This window comes from Salvelinus fontinalis, chromosome 7 (assembly GCF_029448725.1).
Source record: "Salvelinus fontinalis isolate EN_2023a chromosome 7, ASM2944872v1, whole genome shotgun sequence".
Classification (NCBI taxonomy): Eukaryota; Metazoa; Chordata; class Actinopteri; order Salmoniformes; family Salmonidae; genus Salvelinus; species Salvelinus fontinalis.
Window position 1 is genome coordinate 47,460,816 of NC_074671.1, and position 16,179 is coordinate 47,476,994.

Below are 16,179 nucleotides of genomic sequence, written 5' to 3' on the forward strand. Positions count from 1 at the left end.
AAGACCATGGTAATTGCCTACGGAGCAGCAAGAGGAACTGTCCCTATCTACCTACAGGCTCTGCTCATACCCTTCACCCAGACCAGAGTATTCTGTTCTGCCACCTCTGGTCTATTGGCCCTCCCCCCATCACGGAACGGCAGCTCCGGCTAAGCCCAGTCCAAGCTTTTCTCTGTCCTGGCATTTGAATTTGCATGTGAGTTGTAGTTTCATGTGTTTATTGTATTTTGATGTGTATTGTTGATCTATACAGAGCTCATCTGATAAAGAGACCTTGGTCTCAGCATCGACTCCCTTTCAAAAGGTTCAATAAAAAAAAAAACATAAATGCAGAAGCTCATCTTGAATTGAGATTCACAGTGATTGACTATTTGCTTTTATTTGACATTGTATAGTAACAAACTTGTCTCACTAAATTTTGAGTAGGAACACAATTCCAACCAATTTTGTTTTACTGAGTAGCCTAGGCAAAACATATTGCAATTCTTTGGGACAGTAGTTCAGAAGACATGTCAGTGACTCCAGCACATTGTCGATAAAAACCAGATGTTTTTATACCGCACTGACAGAAATATTAAAAAAGGTGGAGTAACAATAATAGACTGTTTCTATCATTGTTGTAGTTCTTTGCTGGCAGCCAAAGCTGATCCTAGAACAGTGATGAAGCGGTGTACGTCACTAAAGGAGTTGTACAGCGGCACTGGAGCGATGCGCAGGACGTTGGGTTCCCTCATGTCACACTGAGATCGCATGGAGAGAATAGATCAAAACAGCAATAGTCAATTACAAAACATAGATTCAAATCTATGTCTGTATAATCATGCATAAAACATTTATACTGACCAAAAATATAAACACAACCATTTCAAAGATTTTACTGAGTTACAGTTCATAGAAGGAAATCAGTCAATTGAAATAAATGTAATTATACCCTAATCTATGGATATCACATGACTGGGCAGGGGCCCAGCCATGGGTGGGCCTGGGAGGACATAGGCCCACACACTGGGGAGCCAGGCCCAGCCAATCAGAATTAATCCCCCCCCCACAAATGGGCTTTATTACAGACAGACAATCTTGCAGGTAAAGAAGCTGCATATGGAGGTCCTGGGCTGGGGTGGTTACACGTGGTCTGCGGTTGTTTAATCAGCTTCTTGATATGCCATACCTGTCAGATGGATGGATTATCGTAGCAAAGGAGAAATGCTCACTAACAAGGATGTAAATAAATTTGTGCATATGGAACATTTCTGGGATCTTTTATTTCAGCTAGTGAAACACGGGACCAAGACTTTACATGTTGCATTTATATTTTTGTTCAGCATACATATTAAGAATGTGTGTTCCGTACCCAAATTACATGTGAACCCACGTCTGGACTAAAAAGCATGGTCAATGGATAAAAAAAAAAAAAAAGTCAATTTGTATTTTATTTTAGAGAGCACTTTTCAGTCCAGACTAGGCTTAATATGGGTTCACTATGGGAAACTCGTCAATAATGTACTATGATTGTAAACTCAGCAAAAAAAGAAACGTCCCTTTTTCAGGACCCTGTCTTTCAAAGATAATTCGTAAAAATCCCAAAAAACTTCACAGATCTTCATTGTAAAAGGTTTAAACACTGTTTCCCATGCTTGTTCAATGAACCATAAACAATGAATGAACAGGCACTTGTGGAACGGTCGTTAATACACTGCAAGGAGGCATGAGGACTGCAGATGTGGCCAGGGCAAGAAATTGCAATGTCCGTACTGCTACAGGGAGACAGGACGGACAGTCCTGATAGTCCTCGCAGTGGCAGACCACGTGTAACACCTGCACAGGATCGGTACATCCGGACATCACACCTGCGGGACAGGTACAAGATGGCAACAACAATTGCCCAAGTTACACCAGGAACACACAATCCCTCCATCAGTGCTCAGACTGTCCGTAATAGGATGAGAGAGGCTGGACTGAGGGCTTGTAGGCCTGTTGTAAGGCAGGTCCTCACCAGACATCACCGGCAACAACATCGCTTATGGGCACAAACCCACCGTCGCTGGAACAAACAGAACTGTCAAAAAGTGCTCTTCACTGACGAGTCACGGTTTTGTCTCACCAGGGATGATGGTCGGATTCGCGTTTATTGTCAAACGAATGAGCGTTACACCGAGGCCTGTACTCTGGAGCGAGATCAATTTGGAGTTGGAGGGTCCGTCATGGTCTGGGGCGGTGTGTCACAGCATCATCGGACTGAGCTTGTTGTCATTACAGGCAATCTCAACTCTGTGCGTTACAGGGAAGACATCCTCTTCCCTCATATGGTCCCCTTCCTGCAGGCTCATCCTGACATGACCCTCCAGCATGACAATGCCACCATCTATACTGCTCGTTCTGTGCGTGATTTCCTGCAAGACAGGAATGTCAGTGATCTGCCATGGCCAGCGAAGAGCCCGGATCTCAATCCCATTGAGCACATCTGGGATCTGTTGGATCGGAGGGTGAGGGCTAGGGCTATTCCCCCAGAAATGTCCGGGAACTTGCAGGTGCCGTGGTGGAATAGTGGGGTAACATCTCACAGCAAGAACTGGAAAATCTGGTGCAGTCCATGAGGAGGAGATGCACTGCAGTACTTAATGCAGCTGGTAGCCACACCAGATACTGACTGTTACTTTTGACCCCCCCTTTGTTCAGGGACACATTATTCAATTTCTGTTAGTCACATGTCTGTGGAACTTGTTCAGTTTGTCTTAGTTGTCAAATCTTGTTATGTTCATACAAATATTTACACATGTTAAGTTTGCTAAAAAGAAACACAGTTGACAGTGAGAGGACGTTTCTTTTTTTGCTGAGTTTATTATATATGAAGCCACTCACAGCGACGCCCCACTTCTCCAGCTCCTGGAATATGGCTGCGATGGGGACAGAGAAAGAGAGGGAGAGTTGGCAGCCTCGTTCCTCAGGGTGGGAGGGAGTGATGATATGGACGTAGGGCTTGTGAGGCTGGGACTCGTCCTTGTTGTAGTAGTGCTGGATCAGACACTCCAAATAACCCGTCAGAAGTCTGGACTTCTTTCTCAGAGCTGCCATACTGGTCATAGCAAAGACCTGGACGTATTGACAAAGATTGACAACTAATCAGTTATTGCCAGGGCTGGGCTCAATTCCATTTCAATTCCAGTCATTTCAGAAAGTAAACCAAATTCCAATTCCAAATTCTCCTAATTGAAAAACACTGAAGAGAATTTGACATTCACTGTACTTCCTGGATTGACTGAAATTGACCCCAACCCTGCTTATTATAACAGTTACAACCTTTTACAGGTCACTTTTAAACTCCATGATTAGAGAGATGAGTACGAACAAGTTCTAATATCTGCTGTATTAAATAGATATGAAAAAACAAAATGGTTCCAATCACCTCTAAACTGGCTTGCAGTGGACACACCAGCAGGATGGGTTGGTTTGATAGCCGAAAGCCACTTATACCAGGTAGTAGATCCATTTCTATGGTAAGAAAAAATATAGGATGTTCGTGATGAACTCATTTGGGTACTGGCTTGACTGAAATGGTGAAATGAACACAGTATAACCTATTTTCTGTAATACCCTAAAATGACCACAAGATGTCAGTGTAAATCAAGCTTCATGGATATCTCTGCTTAGAGACCGTCAATGCCAACTTGAAGCAACATTCTGCAATGTGTTCCCAGTATCGGGACTAAAATGAGAACATGATCACAAATATGTTGATACCATTATCCATGCGGAACCTCGTTTTCAAGTTATGACCCCACCATCCCGTGAGCCTGAGAGAAAAAGTAACAAGTAGTTCAAACATATAACATAGTCAACACGCAATATGAACACAAATCTGAGCTGTACTGCACCGTCATACTCACGCAGGCTTGACTGTATGTGCATTCTTCTCATGGATAAAAGCTCCAGCCAGTCCACCAGCTCCAGAATTCACATACTACACATGAATACAAAATAACTCTTACCAACACATTGCATAGTTTATCTGCCTATTTTGTACAATATTGAAGACCAATGATAATCTACAATATTTGAAATGGGCATCAATGACAACTGCAAGAAACTCATTGTTGGAAATACTAAGCTCGAACAAGTACATTTCTACCCCACATATTGTTGTCTTCCTGTGTCAGCATGTGTTGGACAGGAAACAGCGTGAAGCCACAGCCAGCAGTTCATTTGCCTTGATTTCGCCACACAAACCCCAATGCTGACCTTGTAGGAGCACCAGCAGGCAAAGTCCACTCCCCAGTCGTGCAGCTTCAGCTCTGCATTGCCCACTGCGTGTGCACAGTCGAAACCAACGTAGCAGCCCTGTGGGAAGAGCAAAAACGCACCGTCATGCCAGATGCTAAGGGCAGCAGGCCGAAGCTGTGCAGTCAGGACGCATCAGAGGCAGTTCATCAGCGTGTGTGTGTGTCTGTGTGTGTCTGTGTGTGTTTGTTTTGCCTGTGTGTGTGTGTGTTCGTTTGCGTGCATGCGTGTCTTTTTAAGACAAGCTTAATAAATTATTCATGTATTCCTAGTGGGGGTATTATGCTGAGGATCATTAGGACTGACTAAGTCTGGTTGTTTTGATTGCCCTGCTAAATGTGACAGAGAGGGGAGGCGTGTGTGTGTGTGTGTGTGTGTGTGTGTGTGTGTGTGTGTGTGTGTGTGTGTGTTTGGTTGGTTGGTTTGACATCTCCTGAGTGTCAACATTTAGTTCCTTGTCAACACACTGCTATTTATTTGACAAATGTCATTTTCCGCATGTAGTGAATTGGAATGGGCATCATACACTTGCATGAGGTGAACCCAGACAAATCTGGCCAACCAATCATGTCAAATGGTTACACATCCCTGACAACAGAGGACGCTGTTGGAGCAGCAGTTCTTTCTGACAAAATGCTGTTTTGTTTTAAAAAACATGCTTCATTAACTCAAAAGCCAATGTTAACAATAACATTATACAATAGATAGAAGCATGATCAAATACGTTGACTATACACAATGGCCATTATCCATTATAAACAGGGGTTGGATTAGGAATACAGTGGAGCCCCTCTAACACTAATCCTAGGTTCATGTTCATATCCTGGTTCAACTCTAACCCTCAACCACAATTCAAACTTCATATCCACATCCCTGATAAACCCTAACCATAGCCTTAACCACAACCACAACCCTAGCTTCATGTCCACATCCCAGTTCAAGCCTAACTTCAACCCTAACCCTAGCTTCATGTTCACATCCCAGTTCAAGCCTAACACTAACCCTAGCTTCATGTCCACATCCCAGTTCAAGCCTAACTTCAACCCTAACCCTAGCTTCATGTCCACATCCCAGTTCAAGCCTAACACTAACCCTAGCTTCATGTCCACATCCCAGTTCAAGCCTAACACTAACCCTAGCTCCATGTCCACATCCCAGGTCAACCACAACCCTAACCCCAATTTTGCATAAATCTAACCTCAACTATAGCCATATGTTCCTAACCCTAACCTTGGTTTATCCTATTTTTCTCTTCAAAACCTTCAAATTGCTGGAGCTTGGCTCCGTCTGTTTCTCCTTTTGACTCAAGGTGCCGGAGCCCGGTTCTAGACACCAAGTTATTTTAATTTGGCATTTATGATTATATAGATAACAGACAGAACAGGTAGAGGCCCGAACACACACGGATCCCCCACCAAATCAAACCCAACCCCCATGTTCTAACAGAGCCCCACCACAAAACCAGACTTAAAGCAGACATGATATACAATGAGTAATATAATCAAATCGTTTTTTTTTTTTTTACAAATACAAAGATAAGACAAAGTTTTTTTTAAATGTAATAAAAAAAATAGAGTGCAAATAATTATACAAATTCTAATTTGGGTTGGTTTATGGAGTTAGCTGGGTGAAATTAGCTGGGTCATCTACAAAGGATAGGAAAGGTTGCCTTATCCTTTGTAGATATTATAAAATGTAATTGCAGATCCCCTAACGGAGTAGAGTATTTTCTCTAGTTTGAGATGTTGCACAACTTCCTTTATCCAACGGTTAAAAGCAGGAGGAAACCGGTCCTTCCACTGAAAAAGACGTCTAGCTAGAAGAGAAGTACATGCCAGCATGTTGCCCATCGAACTGTTTAGAGGGGCCTCCCTGTGGTGCCACTCTGAATAATGCAAAAAAAAAAAAGGCAGAAGGTTCTACAAGTCTAGAAAATGTCTAAAAAAATTGATATCCAGAAATCTGTCAAATCCGGGCATGTCCAAAACGTGTAATGAAGTAGCAGGAGCCTGCTTACATCGATCACAAGTGGGATCTATTCCTGGTCTAATCTTGGATAATTGTGCCTTTGACCAATGCAGCCTATTAACTATTTTAAATTGAATTACAGCATGTCCTCGACATATAGATTAAACATGTATTCTCTGAAGCATACTCTGCCAAGTTTCGTCTGAAAGTTGTTCACCTAAATCCTCTTCCCATTGGTTCTAAAGAGAGTTCAGGGAATCCAGATTGTGCGAGTATAATAATGCATAGATCATGCTTGTGCCCCCTTTGATATAAGGGTTCACTATAAAAAATAGAATCTAGAAGGAGAGTAGGCGGGTGTGACTCCAGCCCAATTTAACCACTGATTATAAACAAAGACTCATCCATTTCACTACTTTGTCGCAATGTTGTGACAGTATCAGAGTTTGGACACCAGAGGGCAGTGTTACTCCCTTGACCGTCTAAATTGAACCTTTATAAAACTCCATCAAGATAATGTTGGAGTACCCTCTAAGGAGTGGGATAATGAAATAGATTCAGCTGTGGGCTGATTTTTTCTTGAGTGGCGGGTCAGAGTCCGGAACATTATTACAAATAATTTGTAGACTACAAATTGACCGCAAGAAGCCCAAATAGAGATAAAATTTGATTAGAACATTAAAGCAGACGGGCAGGTAGTGTTCTCCTGGCATCCACCCAACCCAGTCAGTCGGACTGCCAGATAGTCAAGCGTGATTCTTTACTCCAGAGAACACGTTTTCACTGCTACAGAGTCCAATGGCAGCGAGCTTTGTACCACTCCAGCCGATGCTTGACATTGCGCATGGTGATCTTAGGCATGGGTGCGGCTGCTCGGCCATGGAAACCCATTTCATGAAGCTCCCGACAAACAGTTCTTGTGCTGACGTTGCTTCCAGAGGCAGTTTGGAACTCGGTAGTGAGTGTTGCAACTAAGGACAGACAATTTTTACGTGCTTCAGCACTCGGAGGTCGCGTTCTGTGAGCTTGTGACCTACCACTTCGCGGCTGAGCCGTTGTTGCTCCTAGTTGTTTCCACTTCACAATAAAAGCAATTACAATTGAACGGGCAGCTCTAGCAGGGCAGAAATTTTACGAACTAGGCCTCCCGAGTGGAAGAGCGGGTTAAGGCAGTGCATCACTACAGATCCGGGTTCGATAACTGGCTGTGTCGAGCCCGGGAGACCCATGAGGCGACGCACAATTGGCCCAGCTTCGCCCGGGTAAGGGGAGGGTTTGGTTGGCCGGGATGTCCTTGTCCCATTGCGTTCTAGCGACTCCTGTGTCGAGCCGGGCGCATGCACTCTGACACGGTCGCCAGGTATATGGTGTTTCCTCCAACACATTGGTGTGGCTGGCTTCCGGGTTAAGCGAGCAGTGTGTCAAGAAGCAGTGCGGCTTGGCTGGGTTGTGTTTCGGAGGACGCACGGCTCTCGATCTTCGCCTCTCCCAAGTCCATACGGGAGGTGCAGCAATGGGACAAGACTAACTACCAATTGGATCTCACAAAATTGTGGAGAAAAAGAGGTTAAAAAAAATATGACGGTGCCACGATGAAGGTCAATGAGCACTTCAGTAAGGCCATTCTGCTGCCAATTTGTGTCTATGGAGATTGCATGGCTCTGTGCTCGATTTTATACACATCAGCAACAGGTGTGGCTGAAATAGCCAAATCCACTAATGTGAAGGTGTGGACTGTCCACATACGTTTGTATATATAGTGGGGGTGGGCATTGTGGAACCCTGCTCTAAGTGGATTTGTAAAGGGTTGAGAAGTAGTTTATAGACAATTAAGAATTCATTCAAAAGTTTAAATAACATTTCCCCAAAAGACCCACCCCTTTAAAAAAAACAAATGTTAGGGTCTCACTGCAGGCGAGAAAAAGACAGATGACTGGTTCTAAAGTAGGCCTTTTACCTTCTTCTGCCCTGCTTTAGTGATGGCGGCCATATCAAAGAGCTGTCCGGTGTAATACTGCACTCCACTGAACAGGACCACTGCAATGGAATCTCCCTCCTTTTCTATCGTGTCCAGAATGTCCTCAGTTCTCAGCACCTCCTCGCCCTGACAGGTAAAAAAAACACAGCAGTTGATCAGGGTATATAAAATGTCACTTTTAATAACTGTTAATAAACAATTTCTCAACACTCAATTTGACTCTTTATACTCAATGTCCTTGGGTACCTTGAAAGGTGCAAATAAAAGTTCTTATTTAAGTCCTATTCCCCAAAGGTGATTGTAGAAGAAAATGAAGACTAGTTTACCGGTCTGGGCTTCATGAGCAGCATGCTCTGCTTAGGGTCATATCCTTTCAACTGGATCTGAGATTCCACTGCATACTGAAGAAATTACACATGATGAACATGGTAAAAAAAAAGTGGGTCAATTTAACCCACTCTCCTCCACCAACACAGAGACAACAGATAACATCTAATGGGAATAACAACAGGTGACTATTCTATTACGACAGGGTAAATGATGAAGAGTAGTCTCTGCACACTTTCAAGTAGATTACAACTGTCAAACTGGTTCTTTTTCGGGCACAAAACATGAATTATGGTTGAAATGCGGTTGAAGAATGCAATTGACTTTGAACACAAAATGACCTGCAGTCATTACATCAACATCCTGTAGGTTTAAAACAAGTGCTGTGTCATTGGAATTACTCACATGGTCTGAGGGGAAAGCCTTGTCCTCAAGAAGGATTTTGTGACGTTTTGCTGTAGGTTTGTAAAAAGACAGCTGTAAAGCAAATATATCACATGTCGTTAATGTAAAGTCTCGGTATATAATGTATAGTGTATGTTTACGTTGGCAATTTGTATACGAGTTTGACGTTATCTTACCAACAGAATATGCAGATTAACTGTTAACCCGTTCATCAAGGCAACCTCCTCAGCTTTAGCCCCTGTTCGCGCATATGCCAACACACAGGTGATTTAATTCCCATTCCTCTGATATAACTTTAGAACACATTTTTACCTAATAGCATGTAAGCTATCACAACGTACATTTTCCAAAGTACATTTTCCACACAAAAAGGCATCGGAGTTGCATGCATAACGGCCTTCAGTTGTTTGGTTTGGTTGTACTTTGCACTCGGCAAAAGATAGCACAATGCCAAGGTGCAATTACCTTTTAAAACCAATCACAGATAGGAGGTCTCTCTGTCATTCATTTTCAACAGCCCGGACAGAACGATAATAACCTATCAGAATGACCTGACAATTTAACCATGGATGTTATGAGAGCAGGAAATTACAGGCTTTTAACAGTGCTGTGTGAAAAGGGGAACAATGACCATATAGGGAACCGTGATGACTGTACATTGAAACCCTTTGTTCGCGTATCGGTGCAAAAAGCCTGTAAAGGTGCCAACATGCATCATTAAATAGCCCCATCTCAGCCGTAGCTCATGATATCTATTATGATCATACAACTAACATAGAAAGTTAAATGGTAATGCATTGTGTTTGATAATGCATTGAACATGTGTTATTGTATGAACTTACCAACCACATTAGCCATGAGTTCCTCTATATTGTTCTCCGCCCAGGCCCAAGGTCGAGAGCCTTGTACATGGCCATGAACCCCCCTGTAAAACAGAACACATTAAAACAATGCTCACAGCTACAAGGATAGGATACACATTTCACAGATAGGACAATAGCTTTAAAAGAGAAAGGTTCAGGGGGGGGACATGGCATCCTCAAATCACCATTACTGTACTTGAAATAGTTGACTAAAACTTCTGCTGATTCAGTGTCATAAAGCGGACATTGGGGGGGGGGGAAACGTTGATGGAAAAACTTACGTTTTAGCCCATTTATCCAACTCCTCGTCAATGTACTTCTTGGCCATTTTGGGCTGGAGGCCAAGTGAGTTCCCCACAAAGTAAATGCATTCCTCGGTGCCATCCACAAGCGTAAGGTCAGCTAAGGTAACATTAACAGTGCATTAGCACAATCGATCCACACATTTATTCGAAGAAGTTTCCCTGCATTGTTCAAATCGCGGCTTGCTTCTTGACAACAGAAAGATGCTTTTGTTTTACAGTTGAAGAATATGTCATTAAAATGGATTCAACTTTCAAACACTTAGTTAGCTAAATGAAAGTGCTTAGTCATCTCCTTTTTTCAGTTCAACCCATATGTTGTGAGTATCTCGCTTCCAGCTATAATACATATCCCAGCAGAAAATATTTTTTGACCACATTATACCTGACAGGGAGGCCGTTTCCTCACTGTATGTAGGATCTTGTAGACCTACATGTACAGTTGAAGTCGGAAGTTTACATACACTTAGGTTGGAGTCATTAAAACTTGTTTTTTAACCACTCCACAAATGTCTTGTTAACAAACTATAGTTTTGCCAAGTCGGTAAGGATATCTACTTCGTGCATGACACAAGTAATTTTTCCAACAATTGTTTACAGACAGATTATTTCACTTATAATTCAATGTATCACAATTCCAGTGGGTCAGAAGTTTACATACACTAAGTTGACTGTTCATCCTTGAGAGCAATTTCCAAACGCCTGAAGGTACCACGTTCGTCTGTACAAACAATAGTCAAAAGGCCGCTCAGCAAGGAAGAAGCCACTTCTCCAAAACCGCCATAAAAAAAGCCAGACTATGGTTTGCAACTGCACATGGGGAAAAATATTATACTTTTTGGAGAAATGCCCTCTGGTCTGATGAAACAAAAAATAGAACTGTTTGGTCATAATGACCATCGTTATGTTTGGAGGAAAAAGGGTTGCAAGCGAAAGAACACCATCTCAACCGTGAAGCACGGGGGTGGTAGCATCATGTTGTGGGGCTGCTTTGTTGCAGGAGGGTCTGGTGCACTTCACAAAATAGATGGCATCATGAGGAAAGAAAATGATGTGGATATATTGAAGCAACATCAAGACATCAGTCAGGAAGTTAAAGCTTGGTCGCAAATGGGTCTTCCAAATGGACAATGACCCCAAGCATACTTCCAAAGTTGTGGCAAAATGGCTAAAGTACAACAAAGTCAGGGTATTGGAGTGGCCGTCACAAAGCCCTGACCTCAATCCTATAGAAAATTTGTGGGCAGAACTGAAAAAGTGTGTGCGAGCAAGGAGGCCTAAAACCTGACTCAGTTACACCAGCTTTGTCAGGAGCTATGGGCCAAAATTCACCCAACTTATTTTGGGAAGCTTGTGGAAGGCTACCCAAAACATTTGACCCAAGTTAAACAATTTAAAGGCAATGCTACCAAATACTAATTGAGTGTATTTAAACTTCTGACCCACTGGGAATGTGATGAAAGAAATAAAAGCTGAAATTAATAATTCTCTACTATTATTCTGACATTTCACATTCTTCAAATAAAGAAGTGACCCTAAATGACCTAAGACAGGGAATTTCTACTAGGATTAAATGTCAGGAATTGTGAAAAACTGAGTTTAAATGTATTGTATGTAAACTTCCGACTTCAACTGTATACAGTGGGCAGGGCAAAACCATTTTGGTAATTTCTGGTATACAGTATCAACAAAATAAATCAATCCCAGCATATTTTCGGACTTATTCCGCAGTTTTTACCTGATAGCATTGGAACAATAGCATTGGAAATTCATGTTGAAAGTTCCATTTACATTCCTAAAAACTTAAGTTGAAAACGATGCTGTCGCTGCTTCTTGATGACAAGTCATTAATAAATAGCCCAATGTCAAGACAGTTATCCAAATCAATAACCAATATGCAGAAATAGTGGGATATATTGAAAACCTATGCATATAATGTACTATCTACACATAATGCCGTGATAAAGCATTTGCCTCTTTTTGATTTTCTCTATTGTTGCATATTTTTGATACTGAATGTTATCAGATCTTCAACTAAAACCTAATAGAAGATGAACGTGAGTTTACAAATAAATTAAAATATACATATTTGATTAAATTAACAAAAGTTATGCAACACCCAATTCCCTTGTGTGAAAAAGTAATTGCCCCCTTACACTCAATAACTACTCGTACTGACAGGTTGAAAACATGGCAGTTGATCAGGGTACATAAATGTCCATTTTAATAACTGTCAATAAAATATTTCTCAATACTCAATTTCACTCTGTAACTGTCCATGGGTATCATCTCATTCAAAAAGTTGACTCATGTTTTCCAAAAAGCACCTGGATGATCATCAAGACTCTTGGAAGAATGTTCTATGGACAGATGAGTCAAACGTATAACTTTTTGGACGACATGGGTCCCATTATGCCTGGCGAAAACCAAACACTGCATTCCACAGTAAGAACCTTATACCAACGTCAAGCGTGGTGGTGGTAGTGTGATGGTTCGGGGATGCTTTGCTGTCTCAGGACCTCACAAGAAAAATATTACAATGTTTGTAATAAAACAAACAAATTATTTACAAGCAAAACCAGCCAAGATGACAATTTGTTCTTCACCTGTGGACTGTGCCTTAATCGAAGAACCATGAATTCTGTTCTGTATCAGAGAATTCTACAGGAGAATGTCAGGCCATCCGTCTGTGAGCTGAAGCTGAAACGCAGCTGGGTCATGCAGCAAGATAATGATCCAAAACACACAATCAAGTATGCATCAAAATGGCTTAAAAGCAACACATTTGACGTTTTGGAACGGCCTAGTCAAAGTCCAGACCTAATCCCAATTGAGATGTTGTGGCAGGACTTGAAACGAGCAGTTCATGCTTGAAAACCCACAAATGTCGCTGAGTCAAAGCAGTTCTGCATGTAAAAGTGGGCCACTGTTGAAACTACCACAACTCAAAAAACATCACTGCTTAGAGGACAACCTGCAGTACCATCAGCTACATTTTGGAATGTTGAATTTTGATACAGGAATAGAAACAGAAACACTGTTTTGGGGCTCCCGAGTGGCGCAGCGGTCTAAGGCACTGCATCTCAGTGCAAGAGGCATCACTACAGTCCCTGGTTCGAATCCAGGCTGTATAACATCCGGCCATGATTGGGAGTCCCAAAGGGCGGTGCACAATTGGCCCAGCATCCTCCAGGTTTGGCCCGGGGTAGGCCGTAATTGTTAATAAGAATTTGTTCTTAAACAACTTGCCTAGATAAATAAAGCTTAAATAAAATAAATCACTCCTATTGATTATAACGTTTAAATTATTTGCGCAAGAGGGTGGAGATGAGGTTGCACGTCCTGTTAAAACTAACACAGCTCAAAAACCACACAGAACATGGGAATAATGTGTACGTCACTGGTTAGAGGACAATTTGTAGAAACAGCTAGCTACATTTTGAAGTGTTGCATGGAAAAGGAAACAAACAAAAATACTTTTTCTGTTAGTTAACTTCAACGAATCACGACACACCATAGGATGTATCAACAGTGACAACGGTTCGCTGCTATTTACGTGATACTTTGACTGTCAAATCAGCAGAGACCGCCCCGAATTATCCGTGCAATTTGAGAAAATGATAGCTGCTTTTATAATCATGCAACGCCCAGGGCGTGTGACAAAATCAACCGTGCAAAACTAAAGATATTGATATGTTATAAGCAATTGATTTTGTGTCATGTTGACTATAAAACTGTTATACGAACATCACCAATCTGAGGTAAAAAAAAGCATGTGGAATTCCATCCAATTCGACGTAGTCAAAACGTCAGCTTGTGTAAAGTAGTGTCATATACATTAATTATATATGGCAAAATAGTTAAATGTCTTAATTTCGGATGTAAATCCAAGCAAACTCACAGATGCTTTCAATAATCGCGTACAGTATATTTCTCACTAGTTAAACATTTAAAGTTTTTTTTTTTAAACGCTCTAATTCACAATGTAACCGGGTGCTCTAGAAAGAGCTCCCCATAGTGACTATACAGCAGCCCATTCTTTCGACTAATTTGGGGCAAGCAAGGCTCATTGTAGCCAGAAAAACTCTGGCCACAAGTTAGTAATGGTCAGAGGTTTTTCTACACATAAGATAATAATTTCATCACAGACTGCTATGGGGAGACAGAGAAGCAACTAGCCAGTGCATAAAAAGCCTGCTTGCCATTTTACTTACAAGGAGGGAGTTCTGCAACTTTGGGTAATAGAAACTGTTCACGTAAATGCCTCAGTTCGTCGTGATTGTCCAGATATGTGGCTACTTCATTCGATGTCTGACTGCATCCCAGCAGAGTAGAGACGTGCTCCAGAACCTTGCGCGGAGACATTGCGTCAAATGGGTCCATTACTGAAGTTGAAAAAAGGAAAATGATTTACAGTAATATGCAATTTACAAATAGTTATCATACAAAGCTAGTCCTTCAGTATGTATACTATCTACACAGGCTAATATCCACCTCAAATGTTCTGACAGGTTGGCTAAATTATCTTTATGCACGAAACAACTGCCTGCATTCCAAAGTTCAATATATTCAATTATGACAATTCAAAGTGGAGAAACAATTAAATAATTAGGTAATTACCAGATAATACAAGTATTTCCAATTTCAGTTGAATATATCCCAGTCTCTTTCACCAGTTTGAGAGTTAATCGGGACACATTCACAAGTGCTCTTTCACCCCTCCGTAAATACCCGAAGTTAGCTAATCATTGACCTCAGAGATAAACTCACTGCCGAGGTTAACGTCATTAATTCCAGCCTAGGCTACTACATGTCATTTTCAAGCTTTATTAGCGATACTGTAAACAACACCTGTATCCAAAATGGGCGAAGAAGAGGCACTATGTAGACCTACTTCCTTCATATACTGCCATGTGTTGTTTTTCATCACAGCTTATTATTTCCGTCCATTCCTTCGCTTGGGCGGATGTACGTGATGAGCAGAGGTCATTGAGTCAGGAGCAACACCGTTGCATGTATCTAATTGGTTGACAGACCTCTAATCAGCATGTCGCGAGAGGTTCTCAAACTTTTCTCTTGGACAGGGCACATAATAACTCGCAGTAGAGGACACAGGGGTAGACTGCACATCTGGCATTTCTGGCAGATGCCAGAAGGGCCGGTCCTTTTTTTGCCTAGTGGGAAAAATAAAAAATTATCATTATCTTGCTAATAATGGGGTCCTCGAGGAAGAAAAACATGGTTGTTGTGGGGTCCTCAATGGGGAAGAAAATGGGCCAGTGTGTTAGAAATCCCAGAGACAATTTCTATTCCCAGTCCGCCCCACGTGAGCACATCAAAAACGTTCAAATTGTAGTTTGAGGTGAAGCTCACATAAACAATATTTTGTACAGTAGCCAGGCGAGAAGACAGGTAGGTTTTGTGGGAAGGAAGGAGTACATTTTTGTGATGGATAAAGCAGTCATGGAGAGATGATTTCTGTCCCTGTGAAAGCTAGGGGGGAGCAAGTCAGGTATTAATAGGCTGTTCTTTTCTGAGTGGTTCTAGGAGGCTGTACTGCCTTCCCCTGATGCTGCTGGAGAAATGTAAATGTCTTTATGCTCCTCAGTCTTCCCACCTGCATACAGATAGAGAATGAAGTCAATAGCGTGATCCACCTTTCTTACAAGTTTACAATAGACAACACAATGCGTATTATGTCTACTTGTTAGTGTACTATGGTATTCCATGGCAAGCTGATGGAAGTCTCCTGATGGTGCCTATTTAACCTGTCAGTCTATAGGAGTTGAGTGTTACCGATTTCTCATCTTCATTCATGGTGGACATTTCCTCTGCCTGTCCTAATAGTTAACTGTAACGTTCCTGACCTGTTTTATGTTGTTTTTGTATGTGTATATGGTCAGGGCGTGAGTTTTGGGTGGGCAGTCTATGTTTTCTGTTTCTATGTTGGTTTTGGTTGCCTGGTATGGCTCTTAATTAGAGGCAGGTGTTTTGCGTTTTCCTCTCATTAAGAGTCATATTTAGGTAGGGTGTTCTCACTGTTTGTTTGTGGGTGATTGTC

General features: G+C 41.8%; 1 protein-coding gene across 2 annotated transcripts; it reads right to left on the reverse strand.

The window, feature by feature from the left end:
* Window positions 1-347: 347 nt before the first annotated feature.
* LOC129859546 (kynureninase-like) lies at window positions 348-15,086 on the reverse strand. 2 transcript variants are annotated; one of them, XM_055929437.1, is made up of 14 exons: window positions 15,013-15,086; window positions 14,333-14,503; window positions 10,098-10,218; window positions 9,796-9,878; window positions 9,130-9,191; window positions 8,954-9,025; window positions 8,548-8,622; window positions 8,201-8,347; window positions 4,237-4,335; window positions 3,885-3,958; window positions 3,739-3,791; window positions 3,404-3,489; window positions 2,860-3,090; window positions 348-740 (listed from the first exon to the last, which is right to left on the reverse strand). In XM_055929437.1, the coding sequence occupies exons 1-14, from the start codon at window positions 15,029-15,031 to the stop codon at window positions 612-614; spliced, it is 1,422 nt and encodes a 473-aa protein (XP_055785412.1). In that variant the 5' UTR covers window positions 15,032-15,086; the 3' UTR covers window positions 348-611. The 2 variants fall into 2 exon arrangements, with proteins under 2 accessions (XP_055785412.1, XP_055785413.1); XM_055929438.1 differs by lacking the exon at window positions 15,013-15,086 and adding an exon at window positions 14,739-15,006.
* Window positions 15,087-16,179: the final 1,093 nt, after the last annotated feature.

Excerpts from the sequence above, each read along its gene's own strand:
- LOC129859546 (XM_055929437.1), bottom strand. Across the intron at positions 9,879-10,097 it reads TTGGATAAATGGGCTAAAAC|GGGGGTTCATGGCCATGTAC; the intron begins GTAAGTTTTTCC and ends TCTGTTTTACAG. Across the intron at positions 9,192-9,795 it reads ACTCATGGCTAATGTGGTTG|GGGCTAAAGCTGAGGAGGTT; the intron begins GTAAGTTCATAC and ends ATGCGCGAACAG.